The sequence below is a fragment of the Sus scrofa genome, chromosome 8, assembly GCF_000003025.6.
Source record: "Sus scrofa isolate TJ Tabasco breed Duroc chromosome 8, Sscrofa11.1, whole genome shotgun sequence".
Taxonomy (NCBI): domain Eukaryota; kingdom Metazoa; phylum Chordata; class Mammalia; order Artiodactyla; family Suidae; genus Sus; species Sus scrofa.
This window is the reverse complement of record NC_010450.4, coordinates 47,149,694-47,166,166: the sequence shown is the minus strand read 5'-3', so window position 1 is coordinate 47,166,166 and position 16,473 is coordinate 47,149,694. Positions and strand designations below refer to the sequence as shown.

At 41.5% G+C, this 16,473-nt stretch overlaps 1 protein-coding gene across 6 annotated transcripts in view; it reads right to left on the bottom strand.

The window, feature by feature from the left end:
- TMEM144 (transmembrane protein 144) overlaps nucleotides 1-16,473 on the bottom strand; it is a 68,726-nt gene that overhangs the window by 36,243 nt on the left and 16,010 nt on the right. For 2 of the 6 annotated variants that reach the window (XM_005666661.3, XM_021101288.1), the window contains exons 2-5: nucleotides 16,301-16,344; nucleotides 8,869-9,039; nucleotides 5,151-5,273; nucleotides 2,073-2,172 (exon numbers count right to left, since the gene is read on the bottom strand). In XM_005666661.3, coding sequence (XP_005666718.1) covers nucleotides 2,073-2,172; nucleotides 5,151-5,273; nucleotides 8,869-8,977 — 332 coding nt within the window. In that variant the 5' untranslated portion in view covers nucleotides 8,978-9,039; nucleotides 16,301-16,344. The remainder of the gene's footprint in view (nucleotides 1-2,072; nucleotides 2,173-5,150; nucleotides 5,274-8,868; nucleotides 9,040-16,300; nucleotides 16,345-16,473) is intronic. The other 4 variants (XM_003129006.6, XM_013978686.2, XM_013978687.2 and 1 more) reach the window with 3 other exon arrangements.

Sequence of the window (16,473 nt, the reverse complement as noted above, 5' to 3'; positions counted from 1 at the left end):
GTAAAAATCAGGGGTGGGGGATGAGGAAAGGACAGGAAGAATGAACTGGAGATGAGGTTGCTTTGTTATAATTGAGGTTGTGGTAGTGCTTTGAGTGGGAAGAGGAGCCATGAAAGTAAGATTTAGAGTAAGATCTTCCTTCTATTCATTTTCCTAAACCCAGCTTGAATGTTCATCTTCATGCTGACCAAGGGCAGTACAGTCCAACAGGACTTCCTCTGATGGTGAAGAAAACCCATGCACTGTGCAGAAGGGTGGCTTGAGGCTACCCTGTCAAGTCAGCTCTAGAGCTGGGAGTTGCGGGGTGGGGGTGGGGGGGTTGGCAAACTTTCCCTTAAAGAACCAGAGAGTAAATATTTTAGGCTTTGTGGGCTTGATGGTCTCTTGAAACCACTCAACTCTGCCAGCCTAGGATAAAAGCACCCATTGCCAAGCCTTAATTTATTTTATTTTAGTGGCTGCACCTGTGGTGTATGGAAGTTCCCAGGCCAGGAATTGAATCCAAGCTTCAGCAAAACTGGATCCTTTAACCCACTGCACCAGGCCAGGGATCAAAGCTGTTGCAGTCTGATTTTTAACTCTTCCTACCAGAGTGGGAACTCCTGACACATGGATGCATGTAACTGTGTTCCAATAAAGCTTTATTTACAAAAATGGCTGCAGAGCTGGGCCATGGTTTGCTGACCCTGCCCCAGATGCTAGAGGGAAGAACAGGGGCTTTAGAACCAGAAGACGTAGGTTTAAACCTGGCTCATCAGCTCTGAGACCTTCATCAGGCTACTCATATTCTTTGTGTAGCAGCTCTCTTCTAAGACACTGCTCACCTCCTGGGTTTGTGAAAATGGGGTGAGAATAATGTATATAACACTCCAGGAAACTGTCACATGGTAGAAAGGGAAAAATAAATATCAGTGCCCTTTCTCTCCCCCTACTTTGTTCCCGAGAAATAATCCTTTACTTTGTCTTGATCAGAGTGTCAGATCACTTCTTTAGAACTTAAGGCAAATAATAATTCAAGGTAGTGTATTCTCTTTCCTTCTTTCCTTCCTTCCTTCCTCCCTTCTTTCTTTTCTTTTTTCTTTTCTTCTCTCTCTCTCTCTCTCCCTCAATCCCTCCCACCTTATTAGGGAAGCAGTGCTGGCATATGGAAGTTTCCAGGTTACGGTCGAGCTGCATCTTCAACCTACACCACAGCTGATGGCAACACCAGGTTTTCCTTAACCTACTGAGCAAGGCCAGGGATCGATCCCATATCCTCATGGATATTACTCAGGTTCATTACTGCTGAGCCAGAGTGGGAACTCCCTCTTTCATTTTTTAAAGTTTGGTTGAAGTGTAGTTGATTTATAATGTTGTGTTAATTTCTACTGTACAAAGAAGTGATTCAGTTATATAGGTATACATATCCACTCATATTATTTTCCCATGTAGATTATCACAGGATATTGGGTAGAGTTTCCTATGCTATATAGCCCGTCCCCATTAACCAATCATTCCATATACCGCATTGTGCATATGCCAATCCCAAACCCCCAGTCCATCTCTCCCCTCTTCCCACCTGTCCCCCTTGGTAACCATAAATTTTTTGATGTCTGTGTTTCTGTTCTGCAAATAAGTTCATCTGTATCTTTTTTTTTTCAGATTCCACATGTAAGTGACATATGATGTTTGCCTTTCACTGTTTAACTTCACTAAGTATGATAATGTCTAGGTCCATCCATGTTGCTGCAAATGACATTATTTCATTCTTTGTTATGGCTCAATAATATTCCATTGTCTATATGTACCACATCTTCTTTATCCATTCCTCTGTCTATGGACATTTAGACATGGGTCCATGTCTTGGTTATTGTAAATAGTGCTGCAGTGAGCACCGGGGTGTATGTATCTTTTTGAATTATGGTTTTCTATGGATAAGGGAGCATATTATATGTGTATGCTTGCCGGTGGTAATCTCTGTGAGGGTAAGGACTGTCCATGTGTTACTCCTCTCGGCTAGCCCGATCCCTAGCATTTGCCTTACCGAGTGTGAGTGCAGAGAATCTTAGCTGCAGTAGTTTGCTTTGTGTTACCTTGAGCTTGCCCAGCCAGTTAAGGCATTAAATGATCCCCAGATTAAGAGTCCAAGGCCTAAGCCGATGGTTTTGATGATCGGGACAACTGCAATGTTCCCTATAGATAAAACACAGAAGAAAGTTATTTCCAATACAGAAAACACATTTATCCATCGAATGAATTTTTATTTTCATTTCAATGGAAGTTCATAGGATTTGGACAAATGTAGTAAACACAATTCCTTTTTTCTCTTTTCTTTTTTGTCTTTTTAGGGCCACGCCTGCAGCATATGAAAGTTCCCAAGCTAGGGGTAGAATTGGATGGCCTAGACCACAGTCACAGTAATGTGGGATCCAAGCCACGTTTTCAATCTACACCACAGCTCACGGCAACATCAGATTGTTAACCCACTGAGCAAGGCCAGGGATCAAGCCTACATCCTCATGGATACTAGTCAGGGTCATTACGGCTGAGCCACCATGGGAACTCTCCACAATACCTCCTCATTTTGAAAAGAAAACAATCACATTTTTTTTTTGCATTAAACTTATGATTACAACTGCCAAAAGAACAAGGCTTGGGGCAACATCCTGCATAGAAAATGTTGAATTAGCTCTTTTCCTAACTGTACCAATGTATTTTACATCCTTAGCATAGGTCACTGTGTTATGCCTTTTTGCAGAAGCTGGTCAATGATCAAATTAGTAGTGCCCAGGGAGTTCCCATTGTGCCTCAGTGATAATGAACCCAACTAGGATCCATGAGGATGAGGGTTTGATCCCTGGCCTCACTAAGTGAATTAAGGATCCAGGGTTGCTGGAAGCTGCAATGTGTTGCAGAAAAGGCTTGGATCTGGCCCTTCTGTGGCTGCGGTGTAGGTGGCAGCTGCAGCTCTAGCTCCTATTCAACCCCTGGATGGGAGCTTCCATATGCCTTGGGTGTGGCCATAAAAAGATTAAAAAAAAAAAATTAGTAGTGACCTTGTTCTCTCAGACTGGAACAAGGACCAACAACTGGCAGATGTCTTTGGCCCAATATGGCCCCAGGCTTTGCTCCCCATGCTCACTGACTTATCTTCTGGATTTGTACACCCAGCACCTTGTGCTCTTGAGGGTCTCTCAGGACCAAATGAATGGCTGTTTTTTTTTTTTCCAGTTTTTGACCCCCTCAACTGTTTTCCCATCTCCTCTTGAAAAGTTTTCTCTCTTGGTTTTCAAGATGTCTCATCTCCAGATTCCACCTCATTTCTCTCTTTCTTAGCTACTTCTGGCTACTCTTTTTCATCAAATCTTCTGGACCGGGGTGCCCTCTAAATATTTTCCCTAGAACACATTCCTCCTCTTGCTGTATTCTTCTTTAGTTTCAGGATTTCAGCTCTCAGCTAGAGACACATGCTCCCAGAGATGGCCTGGACAGTCTCCAGAGTTTTAATGCCAACAAGAGATTTCCAACCAGATGTCTCCCACTGTGGGAACATTGGGAACTTCAAACTGAAAAACTGCCAAGCTGAACTCATCCTTTTCCCTTTCAGACACATTCTTTTTCCTATTTTCCTCATATGCGTCAATGATAGCATCACTCAACAAGTAAGTCACCTATAATAAAATCCCTACATCACTTTTGGCTCCATCCTCTCCTCTACTTCCCATGTCCTGAGATCTACAGCATCCACATCTCAGCATATCTCAAATTAGACCCCCCCCCAACCCACTTACTCCTACTGGTTGGTACCTGTTAGATGAGCATAAGTACTATGGGGGTGGGAGTTTCTACTGTGGCTCAGTGGTAATGAACCTGACTAGTATCCATAGGATGTGGGTTCAATCCCTGGGCTTGCTCTGTGGGTTAAGGATCCCATGTTGCCATGAGCTGTGGTGCAGGTCACAGACATGGCTCAGATATGGGATTGCTGTGGCTGTGGTGTAGGCCGGAAGCTGCAGCTCTGATTTGACTCCTAGCCTGGAAACTTCCATATGTCATGGTTGCAGTCCTAAAAAGCAAAAAAGTACTATGGTGGTTATCAAGATTTGCAGGATGAATGGTTGCTTCCTCTGTTCCACACTCCCGTTAGACAAAATAATCACTTAATAAGGTGTAAGCAAGGTATAATAATGAAAATTCTAGTAGAAATTTAAAAGTTAATTTTTTTCCTTCAACTCATGAACTTCACTAAATCACTTAATTCTGTACAGATTCACCCAATAAAACTTTTAACATTTAAAAATTTATTTTCTTTCAATGGAATTACCTCTAGAGATCCTTGATACTTGGGATTCTCTTTGCTAAAGAGAAGAAAGCTCTCCTGGGATGTATTTAAATTAATACAAGAAAAGCATTCCTGATTGGCCAAGCAAAGGCATAAACTCTAGTTATAGAATTTCCGACAATGATAATAAGGCAACAGAGGGAAGATTTATGTTTACTTTTGTTTTTCTACCAGTGCTTTTGAAATGATAATGTGCTGTGTTTACTTTTAAGGACAGGTCCCAAATATGATATTAGTAGAAACAACTATTTAATAAGCATTTTCTGATTAACATGCTAGAGAAAGAAAGGCCAGAGCCCTTAAACTAGTATATGAGTTGTGCTTGAACAGGTAGCAAGTGAAACTTCTTCTTTTCTTTCCTTTTTTGGCTGCTCTGCAGCATATAGAGTTCTCAGGCCAGGGATCAAATTCAAGCCACAGTTTTGATCTAGGCTGCAGCTGTGGCAATGCCAGATCCTTTAACCCACTGTGCGAGGCCAGGGATTGAACCTGCTTCCTGGTGCTACAGAGATGCCACTGATCCCACTGAACCACAGTGGAAACTTGAAACATTTTTGCTATAATAATTTTATATATAATTTATATATATAATAATTTTACTACAATAATTTTCTACCAGGAACTAAGAAAGAAGCCATTGAAAGGAAAGAGAAAATGCACTGAAAATATTTATGGAACATATAAATGAAAGAAACTAAATTGTTAATTTCTAGAATCTATGACTAAGGATTATTCAGAATTACTGTTTTCACAGTTTCCTTCTATTATGAACCAAATTTATTTTGATCACAGTATCAAATGGTAAAAGAAAAAATATATCATACATTACCTGTTGCCCAAATGCAGCCCCCAACCATTGCAAAAGGCCAAAACTTAGGGCAGTGTAATATCAGATTGACCACGACAGCAACTAACCATATGGCAGCACAGAGTACCCACTGGAGAAACATCCCTGGAAATAAAAGAAATTGGTGTCAGTAGTTCAAACTGACTTAAGGAAATCAGCACTTAGGAATATCAATGATTTTATAGGAATGGCCACAATGTATTGAATGCCTACATGTCAGACACTTTGCAGGTTTATTGCAATTCTTGTTACTACTATGCATCATAATTAACCCCAGTTCAAAGACAGAGAAAATGAATCTGAGGTGAAGAGACTTTTCCATGTAGCTAACTAGCTAATAGTCTGAAACACTGTAATGTGAACTCAATATGACTTCAAAGCTTGCTCTACACTGTGCATTCCTGCTTCACAGAGAGAAAGAATTTTCTACCAAAAAAAAGAAAAAAGCCAGAATGGCCATCATCAAAAAGTCTACAAACAGTAAGTACTGAAGAGGGTGTGGAGAAGAACCCTCTTTCACTGTTGGTGGGATTGTAAATTGGTGCAACCACTGGGGAAAACAGTATGGAGATTCCTCAAAAAACTAAAAATAGAACTACCATTTGATCCAGCAATCCCACTCTGGGGCATCTATCCAGAGAAAACTATGACTCTGAAAGACACATATACTCCAATGTTCATTGCAGCACTATTTGCAATAGCCAAGACATGGAAACAACTTAAATGTCCATCGACAGAGAAAGAAGATGTGGTACATACACACAATGGAATATTACTCAGCCATTAGAAGGAACAGAATAACAGCAATTTTAGCAACATGGATGGATCTAGAAATTATCATGCTAAGTGAAGTCAGTCAGACAATGAGACATCAACATCAAATGCTCTCACATGTGGAATCTGAAAAAAGGACACAATGAACTTCTTTGCAGAACAGATATTGACTCATAGACTTTGAAAAACTTACAGTTTCCGAAGGAGACAGGTTGGGAGGTGGAGGAATGCTGGGGGTTTGGGATGGAAATCCTATAAAATTGGGTGGTGATGATCATGGTACAACTATAAATGTAATAAATTCATTGAGTAATAATAATAATAAAAAAATCCAGTTCCCATTGTGGCTCAGCAGTAACAAACCCAACCAATAACCTGAGAATGTGGGATCAATCCCTGGCCTCACTCTGTGGGTTAAGGATTTGGCATTGCCGTGAGCTGTGGTGTAGGTTGCAGACTCAGCTCAGATCTGGTGTTGCCGTGGAGGTGGCCTAGAGGGCAGCTATAGCTCCAAAATGACCCCTATCCTGGGAACCTCCATATGCTGCAGGTAAGGCCCTAAAAAGGAAAAAAAAAAAAAAAAGAATTCTCTACCAGAGTTCCAGAGTTTTGGCAAGACCAAGTCGACATATTTTTATTCAGACACTATGCCTAGGGCTATTCCTCACCAAAGATAGGGCAGTAAGAACCTCAGAACAGCCAAACAGTAATTCAAACCTTTTGGCATCATATATTGTGCCACTTTAGGATAAAGATAAAGTCATTTATGGCCAGATGAACCTAGACTTGAGAGCCTGCAAGGAGTCAGACAGTCCAAATCAAAGAATTAGCTTTCTGGTCAGGGCCTCACTCTCCTTTCCATGCTCTGCACTGCCAGTTACTTGAAGGTCATGTGGTGACAGGAGGTATATCTGTACCTTTCTGAGGCTTAAAAGAGGGTTTAGAGATTAAAACAATAAAAGAAAAAGTCAACATTGGAAGAAACACTAAGGTAGTTATGACAATGTAGCACTATTGACTGTATTGGGAGGTGTTTGTTTTTTTGCCTATTTCTGTTCAATTTCATGATAGAGGAGAGATAAAAAGGCTGTTCGCCTCTGAGACAAAAAAAAAAAAGTAAGAACATAGAGATGAGAGGGGGTTTCATTTTATAAATTCTTCATTTTACAAATGAGAAGCAGAATAACATAGCTGAAGAGGCTTGCCTGAGCTCACACAGTTCTTGTAAAACGCCCCAAAGCCAGGTCCTCTACCCCTTACCATGTTTTTTGTTCTTTCAGTAGTTTTTCTTCCTGTTCTAACTCCAAAGAGAAAAAGAAGAAAGACTCTAGAGAAAAAGGATTTGAAATTCTATTGTCAAAGTAGTATAAAGACAAAAGGGATTGGGATAGGAACACAAAGTGACCTACCAGGCATCCACCATAGCATCTCCACTTTCCTCTCCTAGCTGTAACGTGAACGGAGGGAGACAAAAACAACCAATACTTTTTCTTCCCTAAAATGCACACTACAGTCAGCTCTACTATAATATGACATGAACCTTCCTAAAAATCACTGTGCTGTGTATGATCATGTGATAAAACCTACAGAGCTTATGGAGGAAATAGGGCTGAGAACATAACACTCAAAAGCTTTATCAAAAGGAGAGGGATAAATTAGGAGGTTGGGATTAGCAGAAACACCCTACTGTATATAAAAATAGGTCACCAACAAGACCTACTGTATAGCACAGGAAACTCTACTCAATATTTTGTAAAAACCTATAAGGGAAAAGAATCTGAAAAAGAATATATATACACATACATATATATAAACACATCCATCATACACACACACACACACACACACACACATTTGCATAAGTAAGTCACTTTGCAGTACAGCTGAAATTAACACAGTGTATATCAACTATACACACACACACCTTTGTGTGTGTGTGTGTGTGTGTGTGTGTGTGTGTGTGTGTGTGTACCTACTGAGCCACTGCTTTCTTTTGGCACAGCAGGTTAAGGATCCAACATTGTCCCAGCTGTGGCACAGGCTGCAGTGTGGTGACGTTTCAATCCTCGGCCTGGGAATTTCTGCATCCCTCAGGTGACGGGGAAAAATATATCTATCTACAAATATACATATATTTATATATCTATCTATAAATATATATAACTATATATGTTAATTTATTTATATATTAACATATATATATATAAAACTTCATCAACGTACCGAAAAAAATAGGAGCCTAATAAAATCGGTAGTAGAGTTTTATACTGGTTAAGTGGTTAAGAAATTCACAAATGCTGCAACAAATAAGGCACTTTATCTTGAAAAGGACCTGAGGTTTGCTTATGCAGATGGACATCATAAGTACTGCATGTTGTGAGTAACTGTGAATGTGGTGAGTGAGGTTTCAAACACCAGAGGTGGATGGGTGCTAACAGAGATGGTGTTTGTTGAGGAAGGGTGTGAGCACATTTTGTACCTTTCTGTGTGCTTTTATCCATATGGGTATACTTTTCTGTGTTCACCTAATGTTTGTCAAAGTCGAAACTGCATATAAGCAAACATAAAATTCACGTTATGCTCAAATTGTTCTCTATTATATCGATTGTGTTGTAAGTCTGTGTTTGCAAAACAAGTGTTATTAGCAGAATCGACTAATTTCCTTTTTTTTGTAAACCTAACAGGTTTGGCTGAAAAGCTTTCCTCCTCCTAGCTTTACCATGAAACACAATCTTATGGTTATGCTATACTGACTAACACTCAGAGAAGCTGTTATGGGCATGATCAAATGATGTGTTTTAAGCTCTATTCATTTGGCATCAGGTATAGCAAAATTCATTTTTATAGCCATTATTTTAAAAAGACCAAAAAAGTGAAATCACACTTAAAAATAATTTAAAGTTAACAGTGAAGGAAAAATAATTACCATCGCCAGTATCATATTTTTTCAGTGGTACAAAGTTTGAGCCAAACAAAACGATGGCTACAGTAGAGGAGATGAAACCGATGGTGAGGTCTGTTGCATTATTGTTCATGGTTCAGGAACTACTTGCAAGCCAGCTGGTTACTTAGGACTTGATTTTCTTTTTGAGAGCTTCTGAAATAAAAAGAATAAAAATGAAACAAGAAATTTGCAAATCTGTGAGCAAATTGTGATTGATATATTGATATTTATTGAAAAAAAAAGTATGCTAAGGTTCCTCCTTCCAGATGAAGGTTAGGACATTATGAAATTATGTTCATTATGTTCATACCCTGTGTCCATTCATTCATATTATCAGTTATTTTATCAGGAAGTATTTTTTATCACTTGCCTATGAGACAAATAAAACAAGTAAACTTTGGCTTCAGGGCTTGAATACCTAACTAATTGTACCTGGGTACAATTTTTGTGATATTCTAAAGAAATTCTCTTGTGTGGGTAGATTGGTAAAATGAACTGTGCACAAGACTTGCGTGAAGACCTTGAGAAGTTATCAGAGCCTTCCAAGCAAAAACTCTTCTATTTGGAACATGAGCTTAAGGGCACATTTAGGTTGCACTGCTTCTAAACAGTCAGGATTCCCTAGAGGCAAAGACACTTTCTTCATCAGTAGCACCCCTCAGTGTGTAATAGTTTAACTCATTCATGAAATTCTCTCATGATATTTTAAAAAACTGAACACATAGAAGAATCTCCTAAAGACGTCTGTCTTCAACAATCTCCTTATCTCTTGAAGGTGGCCAAAATGGCATAGTAGCAAGACCCTGACTTCACCTCCTCCCATGGACACACCAAAAATGCAAATATTTACAGAGTAACTGTCTGTGAAAGTGACCTGAAGAGCCACAGAAAATATCTCCTACAGCTACAGATACAAAGGAGGGACCACAAAGGGAGGAGGGGTGGGGATGCCATGCTGTCAAGACCAACACTCCTGGGTGGGTGAACCACAAACAGGAGGATAAGTACAAGTCCAGAGATGTCCCCAAAGAGTGAGGGGCCCAGGCCCCACATTGGGGTCTCCAGGCTGAGGATTCTACACAGGGAAGATGAGTTTCTGAACTTCTAGTAATGAAGGCTAGCGAGACTTGCATTTGGGAAAACCAGAGACTGTAGGAAACAAAGACTCTGCTCTTAAAGGGTGAACAAAATCTCACATGCTCCAAGACCCAGGGCAGAAGCATTAATATGGATGGAGCCTGGGTCAGACTGCTTGCTTATCTTGGAGAGTCTCCTGGAGAGGCAGGAGGGGACTGGAACTTACCCTGGGGACAGACATTTTTAGGAGTTCATTCTGCCATAAGGACACAGTTGCTGGCAAGCACCATTTTGAAGTCCTCCCCCTAGCCCATTATCACTGGGACCTGACCCCACCCAAAGGCCAGTTGGCACGAGTTGTGAGACATCTCAGACCAAGCTGCCAGAAATGCAGGGACACAGCCCAAACCAGTAACAGCATAGCAGAAACTATAGATAGGCTCCCTCTTAAACCCTCAGTCTCTCTGGGACTTGGCCTTATCAGGTCAATATTAGCCCTGGGATTCCTCAGGTTTGGCCCTGTTCACCAGTTGGCTGACACCAGCCCTGGGGCCACTGGGCCTTGACCCTTCCCATCAGGAAGCCAGGACCAGCTCCAGGACCTCCTGGCTTATAGTCAGCCACACCAGGACCTGACTCTGCACCAAGGGGTCATGAAGCTAGTGCCAGCCCACTGGGTAGAACACATGAAATTTTTGCATGCATCCTTCAAGAGCGGAGTTTCTATTTCTACCAGTGGGCTGGCACTAGTTTCATGACCCCCTGGCACACTACAGCCAACTACATTAGGAACTGGCTTCATTCACCAGTGAGTGGGCACCAGCCCTGGGACAACTTGTGCCCCATAACCAACCATGCTGAGACTTGGCCCCTTTCACCAGTGGTCAACAGCCTCTGCATCTGGGCTGAGGGCCAGTAGTTAACCTCAACACAATGCAATGGCTCAGACAGAGTATACGGCTAGAGTATACAGCTCTGGTGACCAGAAGAGAGTGTTCTTCTGGCCCCGCAAGGCCTCTACCACTTCTCCATGATCAGGAAATGTAACCAACCTACCTGATATATAGAAACAAAAACAAAGAACAATAATAACGTGGTGTCAGAGGAGTATTTTCAAAATATAAAAACAAGATAAAACCTCACAAGAAAAGCTAAGTGAAAAGGAGATAAGCAATTTACCCAACAAAGAATTGAGATAATGGTCATAAAGATGCTCAATGAACTTGAGAAAAGAATGGATGAACATAGAATTTTAGCAATGTGTTAGAAAATGTAAAGAAGAACCAAGCAGAGGTGAAGAATACAATAAGTGAAATAAAAAATACACTAGAAAAATAAAACAGTGGATTAGCAATACAGAGGAAGGGATCACAAACTTAAAGAGTAGTGGAATCACCCAAGCTGAACAGAAATAGGAGAAAGAATTTTAAAAGACAAAGATAGTTTAAGAGACCCCTTAACCAACATCAAGCATACTAACATTCACACTGAAGAGCACCAGAAGGAGAATAGAAAGGAGCAGAGAACATATTTTAAAAAATTAATAACTGAATCTTAAACAACCTAGGAAAAGAAATAGATAGCCAGATGCAATAAGCAAAAACAGTCCCAAACAAGATCAAACCGAAGAGAACCACATTAAGACACACTATAATTAAAATGGCAAAAATTAGAGAAAGAATCATAAAAGTAGCAAAGGAAAAGCAACTAGTTACACACAAGGGAATACCCATAAAACTATCAGCTGACTTTTCAGCAGAAACTGCAGGCCACGAGGCAGTGCCATGATATATTTAAAGTGATTAAAGGAAAAATCCTACAACCAAAACACTCTACCTGGCAAGGATGTCATTCAGATTTGAATAAGAGAGAAAGAGTTTTATAGACAAGCAAAAGCTTAAAGAATTCAGCACCACTAAACTGGCTTTACAAGAAATATACAAGGGAATACTTTGAGTGGAAAAGAAAGGACTACAATTAGAAATATGAAATTATTTCTAATTTAGAAATCTCACTGGCAAAGGCGAATATACATAAAGGTAGTAAATCAACCACTTACCAAGCTAATAGGAAAGTTAAAAGACAAAAGTAGCAAATCATCTATATAAACATAAATAGGTAAGGGATACAGAAAACAAAAAATGTAAGATAAAATGTCAAAAACATTAAATATCTGGGGGATTAAAAATGCAGGTTTGTTAAAATGTGTTTATACTTGAGAGATCATCAACCTAAAATGCAATGCACACACAGATACATATCTGTGGGTTGCTATATAAAAATATCATGGTTACCATGTACCAAAAATCTATAATAGATACTCACACAAAAAAAATAGGAAGAAAATCTAAACATAGTACTAAAGACAGTAATCAAACCAAAGGGAAGAGGACAATAGAAGAAATGAAAAACAACTAAAAAATGTTTTTAATGGTAATAAATAAATACTTATCATTAATTACTTTAAATGTAAATGAACAAAATGCTCCAATCAAAAGACATGGAGTAGCTGAATGGATAAAAAAATAAGACCCCATTTATATGCTACTAAAGACTCACTTCAGATCTTAAATCATACCCAGATGAACGTGAGGGAATAGAAAAAGGTATTCCATTTTGTGAATAAGAAAAATGAATTCAAATACAACACTAAAGATAGTTATTAAACCACAAGAGGAGAGAACAAGAGAAGAAGGGAAGAAAAAAGAGCAAATCCAAACAGTTAATAAAATGGCAATGAGAACATACATATCAATAATTACCTTAAATATAAAGGGACTAAATGCCCCAACCAAAGAAACAGACTGGCTGAATGGACATGAAAACAAGATCCATATAAATGCTGTCTTCAAGAGACCCATATGAATTCTAGGTACTCATACAAATTGAAAGTGAGAGGATGAAAGAAAATATTCCTTGCAAACAGAAATAAAAAAAAAGCTGGAGTAGCAATACTCATATCAGACAAAATCGACCTTAAAATAAAGAATATTAAAAGAGGAGTTACTGTCGAGGTGCAGTGGTTAACAAATCCGACTAGGAACCATGAGGTTATGGGTTCGATCCCCGGCCTTGCTCAGTGGGTTAAGGATCCAGCATTGCCGTGTGCTGTGGTGTAGGTTGCAGATGCGGCTCAGATCCCACGTTGCTGTGGCTGTGGTGTAGGCCGGTGGCTACAGCTCTGATTTGACCCCTAGCCTGGGAACCTCCATATGCCCGTAGGAGTGGCTCAAGAAATGGCAAAAAAAAAAAAAAAGAATGTTCAAAGAGACAAAGAACATTACATAATGATCAAAGGATCAATCCCAGAAGAAGATATAGTGATTGTAAATATACACACACCCAACATAAGATCACCTCAATATATAAGGCAACTGCTAACAATCTTAGAAGAAGAAATTGACAATAACACAATAATAGTGGGGGATTTTAAAACCCCACTTACAGCAGTGGACAAATCATCCAGACAGAAAATCAACAAGGAAACACAGGCCCTAAATGAAGCATTAGACCAAAAGGACTTAATGGATATTTATGGGACATTCCATCCAAAAGCAGCAGAATACACATTCTTCTCAAGTGTATACAGAAAATTCTCTAGGACTGATCACATTCTGGGCCACAAATCAAGCTTCAGTAACTTTAAGAAAACTGAAATCATATCATGCATCTTTTCGGACCACAACACTTATATGATTGGAAATCAACAAGAAACAAACTGCAAAAAATACAAACACATGAAGACTAAACAACATGCTGCTAAACCACCAACAGATCACTGAAGAAATCAAAGAGGACATTAAAAAATACCTAGAAGCAAATTACAGTGAAGATATGACACTCCAAAACCTATGGGATGCAGCAAAAGCTGTTCTAAGAGGAAAGTTTATAGCAATACAAGCCCACCTCAGGAAACAAGAAAAAGCTCAAATAAACAAGCTAACTTTACATCTAAAGCAGCTCGAGAGAGAACGAATAAGACCTAAAGTTAGCATAAGGAAAGAAATCATAAAGATCAGAGCAGAAATCAATGAAATAGAAGCAAAGAAAACCATAGCAAAGATCAATGAAACAAAAAGCTGGTTCTTTGAAAAGATCAACAAAATTGATAAACCCTTAGCCAGACTTATCAAAACAGAGAGGACTCAAATCAATAAAATTAGAAATGAAAAAGAAGAAGTAACAATGGACATCACAGAAATACACAGGATCATAAGAGACTACTATATGCAATTATATGCCAGGAAAATGGAAAACCTAGCAGAAATGGACAAATTCTTAGAAAAGTACCATCTTCCAAGACTAAACCAAGATGAAACAGAAAAGATGAATGGACCCATCACAAGAACTGAAATTGAAACTGTGATTAAAAAACTTCCAACAGGAGGACAAGATGGCGGAGGAGTAGGAGGACACGCTCACCCTCTCCCACAAACACAACAAAAAAAGCACATCTACAGAATAAATGACTCGCACAGAACAGCACCAATCGCTGGCAGAGGAACCTAAACTCCAATAATGGCAAGAAATTCGTGACATTATTGGGCAGAACGGGAGAAAAGAGGAGAGTGAGAGAAGGTGAATCCGAGCAGGACGGGGGCTCCCGAAAGGGAACTGCGGAGGAGAAAGGGATCCCGCACCCTGGAAAGTCACCTACCGGGCGAAAGATCAAACGAACCGGAGGAATCTCCAGATGCAGAGAAGAGTGTAGCAGTAAGTTGGAGTATGGAAAAGCCGATCAAGAACCCAACGGACCATCTGAACTACGGGCACAGTCACCAAAAATTGAGACGCCTGGGTGGGGGCTGAACACCGAGACCTCGCCGGAGAAGGTTAGTCCCCGAGAGGGGGCCGGGGAACGCCTGGGAGGGGGGCTGGGCACCGAGACCTCGCCGCGGAAAGTTAGTCCCCGAGAAAGGGCCGGGGGGCGCCGCCTGGGTGGGGGCTGGGCACCGAGACCTCGGCTCCAGAGATTAGTCCCTGGGCGGCTGCGGGGGGGCCGGGCAGAGACTGCCTGGGAGACTAGGAAACAAAGCTGTCGCAGAGGAAGGGAGCAATACTCCAGGGGCGGAGAAGTGGAAAGCCACATCAGAGGGAACCTAGGAGAAGAGCCTGGTCTGCGCCCGTGCTGGGGAGGGGAGAAAAGAAGGGGTGGGTTCCCATAGAATACCCCCCACGCCACAGCAAGCTTACAGGCCTGCTAGCTAGCAGAAAGCTGTGCTTCCCAGTGCATCCCCTCTCCCCACCCCTGCCACGCCCTACGCTCTCACAGACCTGGGGCTGCCTGCCATCCAGGAGGGCTTGGCCTCAACAATTGCCTGAAGCCTACCACCACAGGGGCTGTCCCTGCACAGGCCTGCTTGCCCTTTGGTGGGGCTACACTTCCGCAGAGCAGCACCAAACACCACCAGCCCCTGAGAAAAGACCTGCAGCCCAGAAAAGCTAGAACAAGCTTAGCCAGGCTGTGAATAGATCGGCCTAATTCTCGGACGGTTTTTCTGAGTCGGGTTGCCCCGGGGAGGAGCCTCTTCAGTTTCCAACAGCCCTGCTACCCGCCTAAGCCCCCAGGGGATGCTCTAGTGGACCAGCTGCATAGGACTGCCAGCTCCAGGCAGGACCCCCTGCAGCCCAGAAAAGCTGCAACAAGCCTGGCCGAGTTGGGAAAAGATCTCAGATGGTTTTTCTGAGTTGGGCTGCCCTGGGGAGGAGCCACGTGGGTCTCCAACGGCCCTGCTACCCGCCCAAGCCCCCAGGGGGTGCCCCACTCCCGTGAAATAACTGCTCAGCACCACCAGCCCCCTGGAAGAGCCCCTGCAGCCCAGAAAAGCTGCAACAAGCTCGGCCAGACTGTGAAAAGATCCGCCTACATTCTCAGGCTGTCCTTCTGAGTTGGGCTAACCTAGGGAAGAGCCTCTTAGGTTCTCAGTGACCCAGATAGCTGCTCCAGCCCCCAGGGGGTGATGCACCCCTGAAGAGCAGCTGCCCAACATCGCCAACCCCCTGCAAGAACCCCACAGCCTAAAAACACCAGAGCAAGCTCTGCATGACCAAGTGAAATCTGCTACCATCGTGGGGTGGACCTCCCAGTCCTGTCTGCCCTCAGGAAGTCCTCCTTTGCTTCAAAGAAACACTGTTAGCCCCATCAACACTCCAGAAAAGCCACACTGCCTCAAAAAAGATTGACCAACAACGCCAGCCCTCAGGAAATATTCCACGGCAGTGACAAGGCAAACACTGCCCGATAACGGAGAGTACAACTCCCTCAGGAGAAAGAAAACAACAAGCAAGATGAAGAAGCTGAGAAACCACCCCCAGTCAAACCAACAGGAGAACTCACCTAAAACAGTCAACAATGAAACAGATCTCTGCAGTCAGGCAGACCTGGAATTCAAAAGAGAAATAGTGAAAATACTGAAGGAATTAAGAGAAGATATGAACAGTAATGCAGATACCCTCAGAAAGGAACTAGAAAATATAAGGAGGAGCCAAGAAAAATTAGAACATTCATTT